General features: G+C 53.7%; 1 protein-coding gene across 4 annotated transcripts in view; it reads left to right on the top strand.

The window, feature by feature from the left end:
• The window catches only part of SEPTIN9 (septin 9), a 164,592-nt gene that overhangs the window by 144,663 nt on the left and 2,363 nt on the right, over nt 1–17,566 (top strand). For 3 of the 4 annotated variants that reach the window (XM_010596924.3, XM_064270675.1, XM_064270678.1), the window contains 7 exons: nt 2,836–3,027; nt 8,459–8,587; nt 9,505–9,586; nt 10,059–10,196; nt 10,808–10,925; nt 12,224–12,319; nt 12,633–12,729. In XM_010596924.3, coding sequence (XP_010595226.2) covers nt 2,836–3,027; nt 8,459–8,587; nt 9,505–9,586; nt 10,059–10,196; nt 10,808–10,925; nt 12,224–12,319; nt 12,633–12,729 — 852 coding nt within the window. Of the gene's footprint in view, nt 1–490; nt 833–2,835; nt 3,028–8,458; nt 8,588–9,504; nt 9,587–10,058; nt 10,197–10,807; nt 10,926–12,223; nt 12,320–12,632; nt 12,730–17,566 lie in introns of those variants that run through there. The other variant, XM_064270679.1, reaches the window with a different exon arrangement.

Genomic DNA, 17,566 nt, shown 5'->3' with positions numbered 1-17,566 from the left:
GACTGCGCACGGTGAGCCCAGCACCCTTCTACCTCCAGCCCCCCTGAAAACCATCTGCTGTAGAGTCGACTCAGACTCATATTGACCCCATGTGTGTCAGAGTAGAACTGGGCTCCACAGGGTTTTCAATGGCTGTGGCCTTGCGGAGGCAGACCGCCAGGCCTTTCTTGCGAGGTGCCTCTGGGTGGACTCAAGCCTCCAACCGTTTGGTTAGCAGCCAGGTGCGTTAATAACCATTTGCACTACCCAGGGACTCCAGCCCGGCCTTAGGCCTGGGGGTGGGGAGGGCTAAGAAGATGAGAGAGTGATGGTGATGGCCCGTTTCGGGGGGGAGGCATCTCAGCTCCCCAAAGACGCCAGTGAGATAGGAGGCCCAAGTCAGCTGGGGGCGTGGGGCGTGCCTGGGTAGGTAAGTCGGCCCGTACTTCCTGTGTCGGGTTATTTCCCCAGGAAGTGGAAAAGCCCCATATCTGAGGCCCCCAAAGTGGCCCTTCTGGCCTGAAGCCTGTCATCCAGCTGCTTCCCACGTGGCCAGGGGCAGCGTGTTTGGGAAGGCCACCCACAGCACCGAGATCAGTGGGGATACGCCCCCCCTTCTCCCCAGTACCCACATCCGGGAGCACCGGGCACCCTGCTGACGCCCCCAGCTCTGCTAGGGCTGTGTTTGCAGACGCCCAGGCGGTGCCCTGCTGGAGGAAGACACCTCCTGCCTCCTGCGCCCCCCTGGCCAGAGGTCCAAGGTCCCCGCCACCCAGGAGTTGGCAGGAGGGGGTGTCAGCACACCTGGGTAGTCCCTTCCTTTGAGCTTGGAGTGCACCAGGGAGATAGAACGGTAAGGCTGGTCCTCCCTGGGGGTAGAAGGGGCAGAAAGTCCTTCTTAGTGGGTGGGGCTAGGATAAGGTGAGACCCTGGAAATCAGTCGGGTTGAGCCAGCCTCAGGGTGGTGAGCTGCCCCCCCTCTGAGTGCAGGTGTTGGGATGTCCACCTCTATGAGTGTGTGTGTGTGTCCTGGGCATTGGAGTGTGGGGTCAGCTGTGCCCGCCAGTCAGACCCTGGTGGGGAGCAGACCCCCTCCTGACTGTGAGTTTAGCAGCCCTCACTGGCAGGGGCACCTTCTGGGCATCCTCCCGTAGGCCTGTGTCTCAGGGTTGTGGATTTTTAAGCACAGTGGGACGGGGGCCGTAGAAAGGAAGACTCTGGCTTCCGACCTGCACACCACAGAAGCTTGAGCTATTTCCAGACATTCAGTACCACCTGCCTGTCCCCAGATCCAAAAACACATGCAAAAACCTCCCCCCACCCTGACTTGGGGTGGCGGCACATGTGTGCTGGACAATCAAAGAGAAGTGGTTACCCAGGCCTGGTGGGTGTGCCACAGCATCCCTCAGTCTCTGTCCAGGTCCCGGGTCCGTGGGTTGTGGCTGAGGCACCAGGAAGCAGGACTCATCCCAGCCCAGCACTCTCCAGTCCCCGTTCCCCGGGCAGCTGGGGTGGGAGAAGGGGTGGGGGCTGTGTGTCCACTCCTGCTTCTGGAGAGTTCCACCCGAGTGCACCTGTGCCCCCTGAGGGCTGTTGGTTGGTTGGGTGGGACTTAACAAGACAAGTCGCATAGATGCCGTAGGAACGAGCCAATCCCTGTTCTGTCTGTCCACCCTTCCTTTGAGACACAAATACAAGACTGATCCTGCCCTTTGTCCTGGCACAGGGGATACCTGGCCACTTGCTCATTTGGCTTCCAGTGGCTTCAAGGCCTTTGGGCTGCAGCAAGAGTTGCTGCTGATTGAGTCGAGGTGGACGAGGGAGAGAGGGCGGGGGCACCTGGTGACTTGGGGCAGGCGGAGGCCAGGACCAAGAGTCCTGACTGTCCTTGGTCTGAGGGGGCCCCCAGGGTGCAGGGCCAGCTCAGTGCCAAAGGAGAGGAGACTGCAGGGTGGGCCTGCCTTGGAGCTGAGGGAGGGGCACAGGTTGGCATGGCTGGTAGAGAGAGAGGGAGATTAGAATGCGTGCAAGACAACGTAATTCATGTTGAATTGTGCACATGAAAATGATCAGAATGGTGAATGCTTTGTTATTTATATTCTACCACGGTTTAAACAATCACACACACACAAGTGCATGAGCGCTTGTGAGTCTGGGGGTGGGCTAAGGGGGTTTGCAGGCCAGAGGACGGTGGCTTTTGATGGGGCACCATGCCAAGGGGCTTCAGCTCAGTGGGCATCCCGCAGGGCCCCTTCACTGAATTGGTTAAGTTTTAGTCGTCTAGTGCTACCATAACAGAAGTAACACAAGTGGATGGCTTTAGCAAAGAAATTTATTTTCTCACAGTCTAGTAGGTTACAAGTCCAAATTCAGGGTGTCAGCTCCAGGGCAAGACTTTCTCTCTCTGTTGGCTCTGGAGGAAGGTCCTTGTCCTCCATCTTCTGCTGGTCGAGGAGCTTCCAGGCACAGGGACTCCGTGTCCAAAGGACACGCTCTGCTCCTGCCGCTGCTTTCTTGGTGGTATGAGGTCCCCAACTCTCTGGTTGCTTCCCTTTCCTTTTATCTCCTGAGGGATAAAATGTGGTGCAGGCCACACCCCAGGGAAACTCCCTTTACTTTGGATCAGGGAGGTGACCTGAGTAAGGGTGGTGTTACAATCCCACCCTAATCCTCTTGACATAAAATTAAAATTACAAAATGGGGGACATAATTCAATCCATGACAGTTAACCTCTCTGAACCTCAGTTTCCCCATCTGAGAAATGGGGATGATGGTCAGACACGCCGACAATATCCTGGCTTGGCAGGCGCTCTGCGTGTGCACACCATCCATTTAACGCCCGCTCTGCCCCCACAGCCTCCGAGGCAGCTCCCGGCAGCACTGGTGACATGGCCGACACCCCCAGGGACGTGGGGCTCAAGCAGGCCCCTGCACCAAGGAACGAGAAGGCGCCCGTGGACTTCGGCTATGTGGGCATTGACTCGATCCTGGAGCAGATGCGGAGGAAGGCTATGAAGCAGGGCTTCGAGTTCAACATCATGGTGGTCGGTGAGTCCCCACCCCCCAGGGAAGCCAGCACCCCTTGGGCAAGGCCTCGTAGCTGCATGGCCATGCTCTTGGGCTCAGTCTTCCCTTCTGTAAAATGGGTGATAGCCTGGCCTGCAGATGCATTACCTGTGACATTGTGTGTGCACATATGTGTGCCTGGGAGGGGGTCCACAGCTTCCATCAGCTCCTCAGAGGGCCTCTGTTCCTATATCAAGAAGCCCTGAGAACATTCCGGGAAGCACAGTGCAGGCCCAGAGCGGCACTTAGTAAAAGTGGTGTGTGGGTCGGAAGCAGTGATGTCCACCATCCTCTTCGGTTTCTGTGAAAGCAGCCCCCTCACTCTCACTTGAGCCCTGGTGGGGCTGACCCTACCCTGCCGGCCTGACTGGAGGCTCCCCAGCAGCTGGGCCGCCCACCCGTGAATAAGAGCCTGTGGTTTCACCCCCCAGAGACCCCTGGCCCCGAGAGGTGGCCTGTAGTGCAGCAGTGCCAGGGTGCCTGTGGCTGGTCACCAGGGAGGCCAGTGGCCAGCCCGACCCCTGCAGGGTACAGGGCTGGGCTGGGGGAGCAATGGAGTGCTCTCGTTTGCAAAGCCCTTTGGGGCCCATTTGGTCCTTGCTGTGACCCTGTGAGGAGGCACCCCATTTTGTGCAGGAAGATGAGGCCCAGAGGGGGAGTGGCCTCAGAGAGGTCACTCAAGTCAAAGGGGACTCCTCGTTCTCCTGGTTCAGATTCCCAGAACAATGCTCTGTCCATGCCACTGGGGCGGCCAGAGGCCTGGGAACACCCCACCTGCAGGATCCAATCTGAGTGAAGGCAGGCTGGGGGGCTCCCCTTCCAGGGTGTGGAGGGACTTGCGTTCAGGGCCGTCCCCTTCCTGCCTCTGTGACACGACACCTGTTTGCTCCGACCCGCTGGAGGCCATGTACTTCCTTCCTGTGCCACTCCAGTGACATCCTGGCCCCAACCCATCTGGGGACTTCCATTTGTCCTCTGCTCTGAGCCTCAGCTCTGGCTGCTGGGGGTCTTGGGTCCCCTCCTGGCTTCTTGTGGCCTCATTGGTCCCAAACCTGAGCGTCTGCTCCCAGCCCAGACTGTGCCCCAGGGTCCTTCTGGAGGACGGCTTGCTTTCAGGAAGAGTAGGGGTGTGGGTCTTCTCTGAGGTTTGCATTGTAAGGGGAGATGTTACCCTTTTCTGCCTTCTCCGGAGCAGGGCTTTTTCCCAAGCAAGTGGCTGGAGGATGGGGTGGGAGGGAGCAGACCGTGGCCAGGGGTAAGTCACCCTTGTGAGCTGTGGGGAGGGGCTGCCCTGTTTCCGCCCAGCTCAGGCTCAGGTGGGCTCAGCAGGAGTGTCCCACAAGGCTCTGCAACTTTGGCCAAGAGGGAGAGGCAGGGCCCCTCCATTGCCTCGTGGTGACTTGCCTTGTCCACTGGGATGAGTGTGGGTCCCTGGGAGACAGGAGAGCTGGTCACATCCCCTGGGGCCCTGGAGGCCTCTCCACCTGTCTAGGGCTCTCTTTTCCCTCCACATCTGTCTTAGTTAGCTAGTGCTGTTGTAACAGAAATACTACAAGTGGGTGGTTTTAATTTATTTTTTCACAGTTCAGGAGCCAGAAGTCTGAATTCAGAGCACCAGCTATAGGGAGAGGTCCTTTCTTGCCTCTTTCAGCTTCTAGCAGCCGGCCATCCTTGGAGTTCTGGGCCTGTGGATGCACCTGCCTCTCTCTGACTTCTTCCAGGGTCTGCTTGCTGGCCTCTGGGTCTCTGCCGTTGTTGTTGGGTGCTGTGGAGTCAATTCTCACTCATGGCAACCCCATGTGACAAAGTAGAACTGCCCCATATGGTTTCCTAGGCTGTAATTTTTTTTTTTTTTTTAAGAATATTTTATGTTTTCTGTGAAAGTTTACACACATTTTAGGTTCCCATTCAACAGTTTCTACACAAATTGTTCACTGGCCTTGGTTACATTCATCATAATATGGAAACAGTCTCAATATTTCCATTCTGGTTATTCTATTTCCATTCATCTAGTTTCCCTGCCCCCTTACGTTCTCATCTTTGTTTTAAAGTATTTGTTGACTGTTTGGTCTCATAGACCTGTACCCATTGCTGATGAGTTGATTCCAACTCATAGCGACCCTATAGGACAGAGTAGAACTGCCCCATAGGGTTTCCAAGGAGCAACTCGTAGATTCGAACTGCCGACCTTTTGGTTAACAGCCGTAGCTCTTAACCACTGCACCACCAGGGCTCTTTACAGATGATTTTTTAAAGGAGTGCAGTACTTACGGGTAACAGTCTTTATTTTGTGAACCAATCTGTTATTTAGCTAAAAGGTGACTAAGAGTCTAGTTTTGGTTCAAAGTTTAAAGAGTATCTCAGGGCAATAGTCTCTGGGAGTCCTCCAGTCTCAACTGGTCCAGTAAGTCCTTTTTTTCCTTTTTTTTTTTTTTAAGGAGCTTGAGGTTCTGTTCTACCTTTTTCTCCCTTTCTATCAGGGCCCGTCTGTTGTGGCCCTGATTAGAACAGTTGGCAGTGGTAGCTGGGCACCATCTAGTTCTTCTGGTCTCAGGGTAGATGAGGCCATGGTTGGTATAGACTATCAGTTTCTTGGCTATAACCTTTACGGAAGCAAATTGCCAGGTCTTTCTCTTACAGAGCCACTGGGTAGATTTGAACCACCAGTCTTTCAGTTAGCAGCTAAGTGCTTAACTGTTCTGCTACCAGGCCTCCTTCCTTATATCACTCAGCAGTGATTAGGCTTAGGGCACACCCTATACTGATAGGACCTCAGGAACCTAACAAAGAAAGCCCTATTTCCAAAAAGGATCACATCCACAGGTGTAGGGGTTAGGATTCCAACACGTATCTGGGGGACACGTATCTGGGGGACACGGTTTAGTCCATAACAGGACCTGATAAGAACGGTGTTCCTCTTCTCGCTCAAACTCTTTGCCTCTCAGGGAGGCCGAGCTGAGGAACACGACAATCTGGTAAAATTGTGGGGCTCTTGAAAAGAGCCAAGAAGGCCACAGGCTCAGGGTGCTAGCCCCAAATAGGCACTATCATTTCCCTTCCGCCCCACAGTAGAGGCGAGCCTGCTTGGGGATCCACAAATTCCAGGTGGAATGCCAGCTTGTTCCCCGCTAAGCTGGTGACACTTGTCCTGTCCCTCCCCCTCTGCCAGTCTCAGTTTTCTCATCCATAAAATGGAATACTCCTGACCTCAAAGGGCCAGGAGGGGTGGTAACATGTATGAGCCCCTGGTATGGCCCCTGACCCATTGTGGACACTCAAAAACACTTCCTTGAGGAAAATGAAGAAAAGTAAAGATACAAGGGAAGGATTAGTCCAAAGGACTAATAGACCACATCTACCACGGCCTCAACAAGACGGAGTCCAGTACAACTAGATGGTGCCCAGCTACCATCACCAACTGCTCTGACAGGGATCACAATAGAGGGCCCCAGACAGAGCTGGAGGAAAATGTAGAACAAAATTCTAACTCACAAAAAAGACCAGACTTACTGGTCTGATAGAGACTGGAGAAACTACAAGAGTATGGCCCCCAGACACCCTTTTCGCTCAGTAATAAAGTCACACCCGAGGTTCAGCCTACAGCCAAAGATTAGACAGGCTTATAAAACAAAACAAGACTAAAGGGGATATACCAGCCCAGGGGCAAGGACTAGAAGCCAGAAGGGGACAGGAAGGCTGGTAATAGGGGACAGGAAGGCTGGTAATAGGGAACCCTAGGTTGAGAAGGGAGAGTCTTGACGATGTAGTGGCATTGTTAATCAGTGTCATAAAACAATATGTGTAGTGTTTATTGAGAAACTAGTTTGTTCTATAAACCATCATCTAAAGTACAATAAAAATAAAAACAAAAACAAAAAACACTTCCTTGAAATGGAATGTAAGGCTAATTGCCTCCAAGAAAAAGTATCTCCTGTGTCATCAAGACCAGAAATAACTAGATGGTGCCTGGCTTCTGAACATTTTGATTAAAAACTTCTGTAGAAGAATCGTGTTCAAAAGGGGCAAAATGTGGAACCAAATTTTAAATTCTCATGGACTCCAGACTTTCTGGAGCTATTGAGGCTGTGTGGACTCCTAAAACTGTTGCCCTGAGATAATCTTTAAACTTTACACCAAAAATATTTTCTGAAGTCTTCTTTAAAACAAGCAATATTTAAAAACAAAGCAAAACTGTGAATTAATTCCAGCTCATAGTTACCCTATAGGACAGAGTAGAACTGCCCCGTAGGGCTTACCAGGCCGTAATCTTTACAAAAGCAGACTGCCACATCTATCTATCTCCCTTGGAGTGGCTGGTGGGTTCGAACTGCTGACTTGTTAGTTAGCAGCTGAGTGCTTAATCACTGTGCCACCAGGGCTGCTCCAAACCAAACAAGTGTTGTGTGCCATCAAGTCGATTCCAACTCTATAGGACAGAGTAGAACTGCCAGGTGGATCTGAACTGCCCACCTTTTGGTTAGCAGCCTGAGCTTTTAACCCCTGTGCCATCAAAGCTCCATAACCAAAAAATAGATTATCTTGTTATTAAAGAATATTGCCTTAAGCACTGTGCTCTTTTAAGATCTGTCTATGTGAGACCAAAATGACAACGGCAACTTGAAAAATTAGGAAACTTAGAGGGCAGTGAGTTGATGTTAATGGGGGAGGAACAACTCAGAAAAGGAGGGTGAGAATGGCTGCACGACTCAAAGGATGTAATCAATGTCACTGAATTACTGTACATGTAGAAATTGTTGAATTGGTGCATGTTCGGCTCTGTGTACTTTCAACAACAATTAATGAACGGTGAATTTTGGGGGGGGATTTTTCACAAGCGGATCACATTGGTCCCATGTTCCATGAAGCACATCACACACGCAGTACCTGTTGGTACCATGGCCCAGGAAGTGTATCACAAGCTGTTTTCACCCCAAAAACAACTTATTTACACAAAGGAAATAGTAACCATACTTGCAAGCCTTATCTCGCTGTACAGAAGCCAGAAGACAGAGAAATTTCACACAATTTCTTCTCCGGGAAGCATCCCCTCACACAAATGGCTCTCAACACTCAAATGTGGCACAGACCAACCTCCTTGTTTTTTAGGCAGTTGCACCAGTATCCACCAGGACCTACTAAAGTGGTTCACATGCCTGCCAGTAAACCTCTAGGGGTGGAAAACGTAGCTGGAACATACATGCACCATTGCCTGTTAAAGGGTTTAAAAAAAGACATGCCTCCTGGCCTGTCCTGAGGTTGGCCAGGACCCAGGACGGTGGGCAGAGGAGACAGACTAGGATTTGAGTCCAGTGTTTCTGACCAGGCCTCAGCCGCGGACCAGGACCAGGACCCTGAATCATACCCAAAACACCCTCTCCAGAGAGCCCCGCTGAACCCTTTCTGTCTCCCCCAGGACAAAGTGGCTTGGGGAAATCCACCCTAATCAACACCCTCTTCAAATCCAAAATCAGTCGGAAGTCAGTGCAGCCCACTTCAGAAGAGCGCATCCCGAAAACCATTGAGATCAAGTCCATCACACACGGTGAGCTTCAGGGAGGGGACCGAGAGGCCTCTCCTTCTGGGAGCATGGGTCCGGCAAACTCAGATCCCTGTCAGCTGGGACTCACCAGGACATCCCTGGGCATGTTGGAGACGCTGCGTAGGAATCTGTGCAGTGTTGGGGCTGCTCTCCAGGACCCCTGAGCGCTTGTCAGACTGAGCACCCTGGGAACTACTAAGCTTCCACCAAATACATGAGGGGTGGGATGCTCAGAATACTCCTAGGGCCAGGCTGCTGGAGGCCGTCCCTTCTAGAGTCAGGTCTCTGGAGGCCATCCCTTCTGGGGTGAGGCCACCGGAGGCCATCCCTTCTAGAGTCGGGTCCCTGGAGGCTGTCGAATCTAGAGATGGGTTCCTGAAGGCCGTCCCTTCTAGCGTCAGGCTGATGGAGGTTGTCCCTTCTAGAGTCAGGCTACTGGAGACCTTCGCTTCTACACTCAGGTCCCTGGAGGCTGCCCCTTCTAGAGATGGATTCCTGGAGGCCATCCTTTCTAGACTCTGGTCCCTGGAGGCCATCCCTTCTAGAGCTGGGTCCCTGGAGGCCATCCCTTCTAGAGTCAGGCCATGGAGGCTGTCCCTTCTAGACTTGGGTCCCTGGAGGCTGTTGCTTCTAGGGATGGGTCCCTGGAGGCTGTCCCTTCTAGAGACAGGTACCTAGAGGCCATCACTTCTAGTCAGAACCCTGGAGGCCATTCCTTCTAGGGTCAGGTCACTGGAGGCCCTCATCTTCCTGGCATCCCCTTGGGCGTTGTCACTGTCCACCCTGAGGTGCCCCTAATGGACCTACTTGGGACTGGGCCAGTCAGTTGGCCTGAGGGCCTCATGCTACCAGGCAGAATCCGCCCTCCCTGTGAAGGTTGGTCTCCCCTCTGAGCTTGGTGGATGCTGTTTTCCATGCAGATATTGAGGAGAAGGGTGTCCGAATGAAGCTGACGGTGATTGACACGCCGGGGTTCGGGGACCATATCAACAATGAGAACTGGTGAGGGTCCCGCGGGCTGTGGGCACCATTCCTCCAGGGGAAAGAGCTGCAGCAGGGGATTTCAGATCCCCAGAGTCTCACCAGCATGAGAGCCAGGGAGGGCTCTGTGGCCGGCCACTGGGAGAGGGGGCAGAGCCTGCCATAGGTCCCACGTGCCCTTAACACCTCGTGTCCAGTAGGTCCAGAAATTTCTGGACCAAAGCCTGGTTGCCCGGAGAATCTTGTTCTCCCTCCACCCTCCCTGAGGTCAAAGGTCAGCATGAGAGGCAGGTTTGGACTCTGGGCTGAACCTGTATACTGAGGGAGGTCTCCCAGGTTGGATGTGGGTTTGGGGAAGCTGGGAACTGGTGGCATTTGGACGAGGACCAGAGGGAAGTTGTCCCTGACTGTGCGGTCCTCGCCCCTGGGGACGGCTCCTGGGCTGGCAGGGAGGAGGTGCTGTGTGGCTCAGTGGCTCCCCCTCCCCATGCAGCTGGCAGCCCATCATGAAGTTCATCAACGACCAGTACGAGAAGTACCTGCAGGAGGAGATCAACATCAACCGGAAGAAGCGGATCCCGGACACGCGTGTGCACTGCTGTCTCTACTTCATCCCTGCCACCGGCCACGCGTACGTGCGGGCCCTGGGGTGGGCTGCTGGGGGCCATTGCCGGCAGGAGGGCCAGGGCCGCCTCCACGGTGCTGTCCACCTGCCCCCATGGTCTGTCCACCTGCTCCCATAGTGCTATCCCCCTGCCCCCACAGTCCTGTCCCCCTGCCCCCATGGTGCTGTCCTCCCTGCCCCCACAGTGCTGTCCACCTGCCCCCATGGCACTGTCCACCTTCCCCCACGGTGCTGTCCCCCCTGCCCCCATGGTGCTGTCCTCCTGCCTCTCTGGTGCTGTCCACCTGCCCCCATGGCACTGTCCACCTGCCTCCATGGTGCTGTCCCCCCGCCCCCATGGTCTGCCCACCTTGCAGCTGGGCCGAGTGGCTGAGTCAAGGCTATGGTCAGCAGCTGTTAAGTAGCTGACGTATGCTTTCACTGCTGTATTCCTCCTCCCCACCAACGGCCTGGCTGACCCCATGCCCATGGCCTTGCTCTTGTGTGCATTGGAGCCATCTTTGAGCCTCCCGTGGCATCCACCAAGGGACCCCCACAGCTCCATCCTCGGCCCTGAGCTGTGACCCCATTTCCTGCCTCCCCCTAAGCCGCATCTGACTCAGGTGGTTCTGTTCCAGCCTCAGGCCGCTGGACATCGAGTTCATGAAACGCCTGAGCAAAGTGGTCAACATTGTCCCGGTCATTGCCAAGGCCGACACGCTGACCCTAGAGGAGAGAGTCTACTTCAAACAGCGGGTAGGACCCCCAGCCTCTGCCCTGCCCCCACCCCTCTGAGGCAGCCTGGATAACCCTGGCACAGCCAGCCCACCCCGGGGAACCACACAGCCATGGAAGCAGCCCTCAGGGGCTTTCTGGCTATCCCAAACTCTCAGTAGCAGCTCCACATGGTAGGGGGCTCCCAAAGGCTTTGGAGCAGATGCAGACCAGGCAGATGGCATGCCTCCCAGGACCAGAGTGGACGAAGGGCCCGTCCCCCACAGGTTTTCATTAGAAGTGCTTGGTTTTCATCAGGTAGAAGGGCGAATGCACAGAGACGTCCCCGCCTTGGGGAACAAGTGGCTGCCTCCTTCTCTCCCATGACCCAGAGGCCACTGCTGGCTGGGGAGGGGGTGCCAGGGCAGGAGGGTAAGCCCTGGGTTGGTTCTTCCTAATGGGGTACATGTCAGAACCCCTAGGGAACCTTAAAAACTCAGGTGCCTGGGCTCTCTGGAGCCTCTGCCTTGGGGGGGGGGCGACCTTCAAATCTCATTCTGAAAGCCCCATAGGTCCTGCCAACCCTTTGTCCCCAACCCTTTGTCAGGGGTCTTCCCAGCATGCTTAGGGAAGGGCGGTTCACCTTGAAGTCTGTATTTGCTGGAGAAAGAGAACCCAGCAAGTTCCAGAAGCTGTCCTAGAACCATTTGCCATTGAGTCGACTCTGACTTATGGCAACCCCACGTGTGTCAGTAGAACTGTGCTCCACAGGGTTTTCAGTGGCTGATTTTTCAGAAGTAGATTGCCAGGCCTTTCTTCTGAGGTGCCTCTGGATGGACTAGAACCTCCAGCCTTGCAGTTAGCAGCTGAGCACATTCACTGTTTGCACCACTCAAGGGGCAGTAATGACGTCTCCTCATGGGGACGTTCTGCCTTGGACATCACCCAAGTTGGGGTGCAGCTGTCCCTGAAAAAGGCGGTGCTGGTTTAACGCAGGCTGGTGCACGCTGGCCCGGGGGGCACTATGTGGGCCCTCGGGGAACTGAAATGTGAAAGCCTTTCTCAGTGGAGTTTCTGGGGGTTGGGATGAGCTAGAGAGGCAGAACAAGGGGGCCCTTGGGATGATGACCAGGGCCCCCAGAGCTGCAACGACTCCTTGGCCAGCAGCTTCCAGCCTCCTGAGCTCACCTCAGGGAGCACGGGAAGTGGGGATTATCGGGGTCACCAGCCCGTAGTCTGGGGCAGCACACAGCATGGTGGCCTTGGTGATGGGAGGATGCCTGGTGGGTGGTGACCTGACTACAAGGGTGGTGCCCCCATCGCCCCTTCCCGCCCCCCAGATCACAGCGGACCTGCTATCGAACGGCATTGATGTGTACCCCCAGAAGGAGTTCGATGAGGATTCAGAGGACCGGCTGGTGAATGAGAAGTTCCGTGTGAGTGCCTCAGGCAGGGTCCCACTCCCTGGGCACCTCATGACCCCGTTCCTGTTGGGGGGTGCGTGGGGGAGGGTCCTCCTGCCCCGTCCAGGTCAGCTGCTTGGGGGAGGCAGAGGAGATGGCCTTGGGCCAGGAGCCTGTCCTCTGGCTGGGGTGGGACACAGCCCAGGTGTCCACCCACCCCTCTCTTTCCAGGGCCCCTGGCTTCCAGACCTCAGTTCTGGGGCCCCAGGCTAGAGCTGCCCCCAGGAGCCCCGGGGAATGGACTGGCCTTTCCGTGTTGAGTGACCCACGCCCTGCCCCTTCCCAGGAGATGATTCCATTTGCTGTGGTGGGCAGTGACCACGAGTACCAGGTCAACGGGAAGAGGATCCTGGGGAGGAAGACCAAGTGGGGCACCATCGAAGGTACTCGGGCTGGCTTATGGGCCACACAGGGAATCACACACCTGAGATGGCACCTGCTGTCTGGGAGCACATGCCAGGCCCTTCGGCTGCTCTCGGGGCACCATCTTCTTTTTCTATATAGTAATATTCTATTTTATTTTTGGTAAAAATATACACAGCAAAAGCCACTCCCACTCAGCACGGTCTAGACATACTGATCAGTGACATTGGTGGATTCTTCACATTGTGTCAGCGTTCTTGTTATTTCACTCCCACTGGCTTCAACTCCCTGCCCCCAACCTCCTTATTTATGCTTTAGAATAGCTGTTGTCCATTTGGTCTTATATAGGTGGTTTTTTAAAAGAGGTCAATACTCAATGGTAACAATCTTTACTCTTTACGTTAACCTGTTGCTTAGTTTAAAGATGACTTCCGGAGATAGTTTCATTTCCAGGTTTGAAGAGTAAGTCAGGGCAATAGTGTCAGGGATTCCTCTGAACTCAATAAGTCCAATCTTGGGGCACCCCCATCTTGTTGCACTGCCCTAGCAACCAGGGAGGTGGTCTCCCACGGGCAGGGAAATGCTGAGGAAGGAGAGCCAGGACGGGGCCCTCATTCACCTAGGCTCTCTGAGCTAGAAATGTGGCTTACAGCTCTATCCAGCTCTAGAACCGGGCAGCCCTCCCCCCGAGAAGTTCCTGGTGCCCCTATACTTTAGGGATTGGACGGTGTGTTAGTATCTTGGCTTCTGTAATGAATTACCACTACTGGGTGGCTTAAAAGAAGAAAAACTTACTCTCTCGCAGTTCTGGAGGCCAGAAGCCCAGAAATCAAGGTGTCAGCAGGGCTGGTTCCCTCGAGAGGCTCTGGGGGGGATCTGTTCTCTGCCTCTCTCCCAGCTTCTGGTGGCTGCCAGCAGTCCTTGGCTTGTGGCTGCATCACTCCAGTCTCTGCCTTCAGCTCCACATGTCCATCCCCTCCATGTTCCCCCTCTTATAAGGACATCTATAATTGGGTTTGGAGCCCTGCTGGTGCAGTGGTTGAGAGCTACATAGCAACTACGGCTGCTAACCAAAAGGTCAGCAGTACAAATCCACCAGCCACTCCTTGGAAACTCTATGGGATTGTTGTACTCTGTGTTGTAGGGTTGCTATGAGTCTCAATCGACTCCACGGCAACAGGTTTGGTTTTTTTGGCATAATTGGATTTAAGGATCTCTGCTGGCACAACGGTTAAGCGCTCAGCTGCTAACAGAAAGATTGGTGGCTTCTACCCATCTGGTGGCTCCTCAGGAGAAAGACCTGGCAATTTGCTCCTATAAAGATTAAAAGAAAAAAAAATAGAGCCTAGAAAATCCTATGGGGCAGTTCTACCCTGTCACATAGGGTAGCTTTGTGCCAAAAAGCTACTCTGCACACAACAACATAATTGGATTTAAGGATGATCTCATCTGCAAAGGCCATTTTCCCAAACAAGGTCCCAGGCACAGGTACTGGGGGGAGGCTGTGGACATGTCTTTTTGGAGGACACAGTTCAACCCTCTACTGACAGTAACACCCCAAGTGGAATGGACCTGAGCATGTCTGTTCACTTCCTCTCTCTGTTCCTCCCCGCTCTTTTGTGTAAACAACAATAACCACAAAGAACTCTTAGCCCTCAAGTCAATTCAGACTCTAGCTACCCTGTAGGACAGAGTAGAACTGCCCAAAAGTGTTTCTAAGGGTGTAACCCTTAGGGCAGCAGACTGCCACATCTTTCTCCCGTGGACTGGCTGGTGCGTTCAAACCGCCAACCTTTTGGTTAGTGGCCGAGCACTTAACCTCTGTACCACCAGGGCTGCTTCTCTTTAGCATGGAGGAGGGAAAGCAGGATGGGCCACTTTGTTCCTTGAGAGTGGGTGGCTGAAAGGCCAGGGGAGAAGGAAGCAGAAAGTCACGGCAAGGGTGAGTCTGGGGCAGACAAGTGGCGGTGGGAGGCCCTGCCTCCTCCCCCACCCCCACCCCAGCTCTGTGAGCTCAAGCAAGCCCCTTACTCCTCTAGAGCCTCAGTGTCACCATCCATAAAGTGGGTACAACGTGTCAAGACTTTAGTAAAATAAGAACACATGACAAAGGCTATCGAGGGCTTTGGGGGGAGAAATTCCTCCAAGAAACTGGTCATAAGGAAAACCACCACGTACTGAGCCCTCAGGACACACCAGCACATTCCACATGCCTCACCTCCTGTCATCCTGAAAGCTCCCTGTAGCAGAGGTACCGGTACCCACCCTGTACAGAAAGGAGGTCCAGAGAAGCAGGTGGCCCAGCCAGGCACCAGAATACTCTAGAATGTATGTGCCCAGCCCTGCACTGGATTCCCAAGTAGGGAATTCATTCCCCAAGCCCCAGCCTCTCGGGAGGAGGGGAGGATTGCCATGCTGACCTTTCTCGCGGGCCCTGAATCTCCCTGCCTGCTGGCCCAGGCCCTCTCATGCCGGCAAGAGGCAGGTGCCTCTCCCTGCCCTCCCACCACTGCGGGGCTGGTGGCCTGGGTGCGGCCTCATCTGGGGGTTTTCCAGTGTCGGCTGCTCCCTCTGGTTCTGCCTTCCTGCCTCACTGTCCCCTTGGCAGGGGTCTTGGTCCTAGAAGTATCTCTTTAGGGGCTGTTAGCCTCACTGACCAATCCAGTCCATTGGGCTCATCGCTGGTCCCAATGGTTAATGCACTCAGCTGCTAACCAAAAGGTTGGCGGTTCAAGTCCACCCAGAGATGCCTTTGAGAAAGGCCTGGAGATCTCCTTCCGAAAGGTCACAACCTTGAAAACCCCATGGAGCAGTTCTACTCAGACACACATGAGGTCGCCATGAGTTGGGGTTGACTCGATAGCAACTGGGTTTTTTTTGGCCCCTTTTCTTCCATTTCCTCTGTTCACCTCTGCCCGAAGAACTCTTTCTGTTTTGGAACCTTTTTGTGAAAGGTATGTTTGGAGGATGGAGAAGTTTGTGGTAAGAATAGGCTGGTGGGGACCGGGAGAGGAGGGCAACCCATAATGGACATGTCTCTGCTGCCCCTGGGTGGCGAACTCCAGACATCGCAGGCAGCCAGTGAGAAGGGAGACAGGGAAATGAACAAAGCTGCTTTTTGATCCTTCTTACGGTCTCTGCAGCCTCACTGCCTTGTGTGTTGTTTTGAGGCCCCATGGAACTTGTAAGGGCACCTGCGAGGTGGTGGTTCCTACACCCCAGCAGCCTTTTATGGGGACCCTGGTGGACATGTCAAGGAGCCCTAGTGGCACAGTGGTTAAAGCACTCAGCTGTTAACTGATAGGTGGACAGTTCAAACCCACCAACTGCTCCACGAAAGGAAGATGTGGCAATCTGCTTCTGTAAAGATTGATAGCCTTGGACACCCTGTGGGGCAGTTCTACTCTGTCCTATATGGTTGCTGTAAGTTGGAGTCAACTCCACGGCAATGGTTTGGTTTTTTTTTGTTCTGTTTTGCGGGGACATGTCAGCCTGAACTTAGCTCCAGGCAGAGTTGAGCTTCCCCAGAAAGCTTGACTTGCCTTGCTCTTGGGGCCTCATGAGTTAACAGCCACTTTAGGTACCCTTAAAAAAAAAAAAAAATTTTTTTTTTTTTTTTTTTTTTTAAGGAACCCTGTTCACACAGTGGTTATAAGCTCAGCTTCTAACCAAAAGATTGGCAGTTCGAACCCACTAGCTGCTCCTTGGAAACCCTAGGGGGCAGTTCTCCTCTGTCCTATAAGGTCGCTATGAGTCGAAATCGACTCGATGGCACCAGGTTTTGGTTTGGTTTTTGTGCTCCCCTAAGGGGCCCTGGAAACCCTGGTGGCGTAGTGGTTAAGAGCTACAGCTGCTAACCAAAAGGTCAGCAGTTGGAATCCACCAGGCACTCCTTGGAAACTATGGGGCAGTTCTTGTCAGTCCTGTAGGGTTGGTGTGAGTCAGAATCGACTTGACGGCAATGGGCTTGGGCTTGGTCATGCAACAATTAAGTGCTCGGCTGCTAACCAAAAGGTTGATGGTTCGAACCCATCAACCACTGTGCAGGAGAAAAATGTGGCAGTCTCCTTCCGTGAAGATTATGGCCTTGGAAACCCTATGGGGCAGTTCTACTCTGTCCTATACAGTGGTTATGAGGGAATTGACTCAATGGCAATGGGTTTGGTTTTTGTTTTCTTTTTTGCTCCCTGGCAAGCATGTCATTAAGTGGTTGTGCTGGGTTCTTGCCCCCCTCACCCCATTCTCTCTCTTCCTTCTCTTTTTTCTCTGAGTCTCCCCATCTAGAGGTATTTCACACACCCTTGGAAACCACCTGAAATGTCTTCAGCAGGAAGGTGGGGGGTGGCAAATCACAGTTGTCTCATTTAATCCTCTCATGCCCCTGTGAGGTGGGTAACGTTATTATCCCCATTTTACAGATGAGGAAACTGAGGGTCGGAGAGGCCAGAATAATTTGCCCAAGGAAGGAAGCAGTGACCACACACTCAAACCCCAGCTTCAGGGCTGTACTCTTTCCCCCAGCTCTCTCCAAGTTAGATAAAAATGAGGTGGTAGGAGTTGATAGTGGGTGGGGGCTGGCTCAGGAGCAGGAGACAAATAAAATCCAGAGCAATTGCAGGCTTGCTGTGGCTGCAAGAGCTTGGATCCTTACACCCCTGTACCAGCCTCTCCCCTGTCCGCCAGCTTGTGGAACAAAAATCAGACCCATGGACTTTGAGAAAAGCCACCTTTTTCTGTAATGGAGGCCGCCTGGACTGTGGAGCCAGTTGGAGTTCGAATCCTGCTTCTGGCTTTACAAGCTGGGGAATTGGATAGGTCTCCAAGTCCCGTCTTCCTAAGAGGACAAAAGAGGAACAA

This window comes from Loxodonta africana, chromosome 18 (assembly GCF_030014295.1).
Source record: "Loxodonta africana isolate mLoxAfr1 chromosome 18, mLoxAfr1.hap2, whole genome shotgun sequence".
Taxonomy (NCBI): domain Eukaryota; kingdom Metazoa; phylum Chordata; class Mammalia; order Proboscidea; family Elephantidae; genus Loxodonta; species Loxodonta africana.
This window is presented reverse-complemented; position numbering and strand designations above follow the sequence as displayed.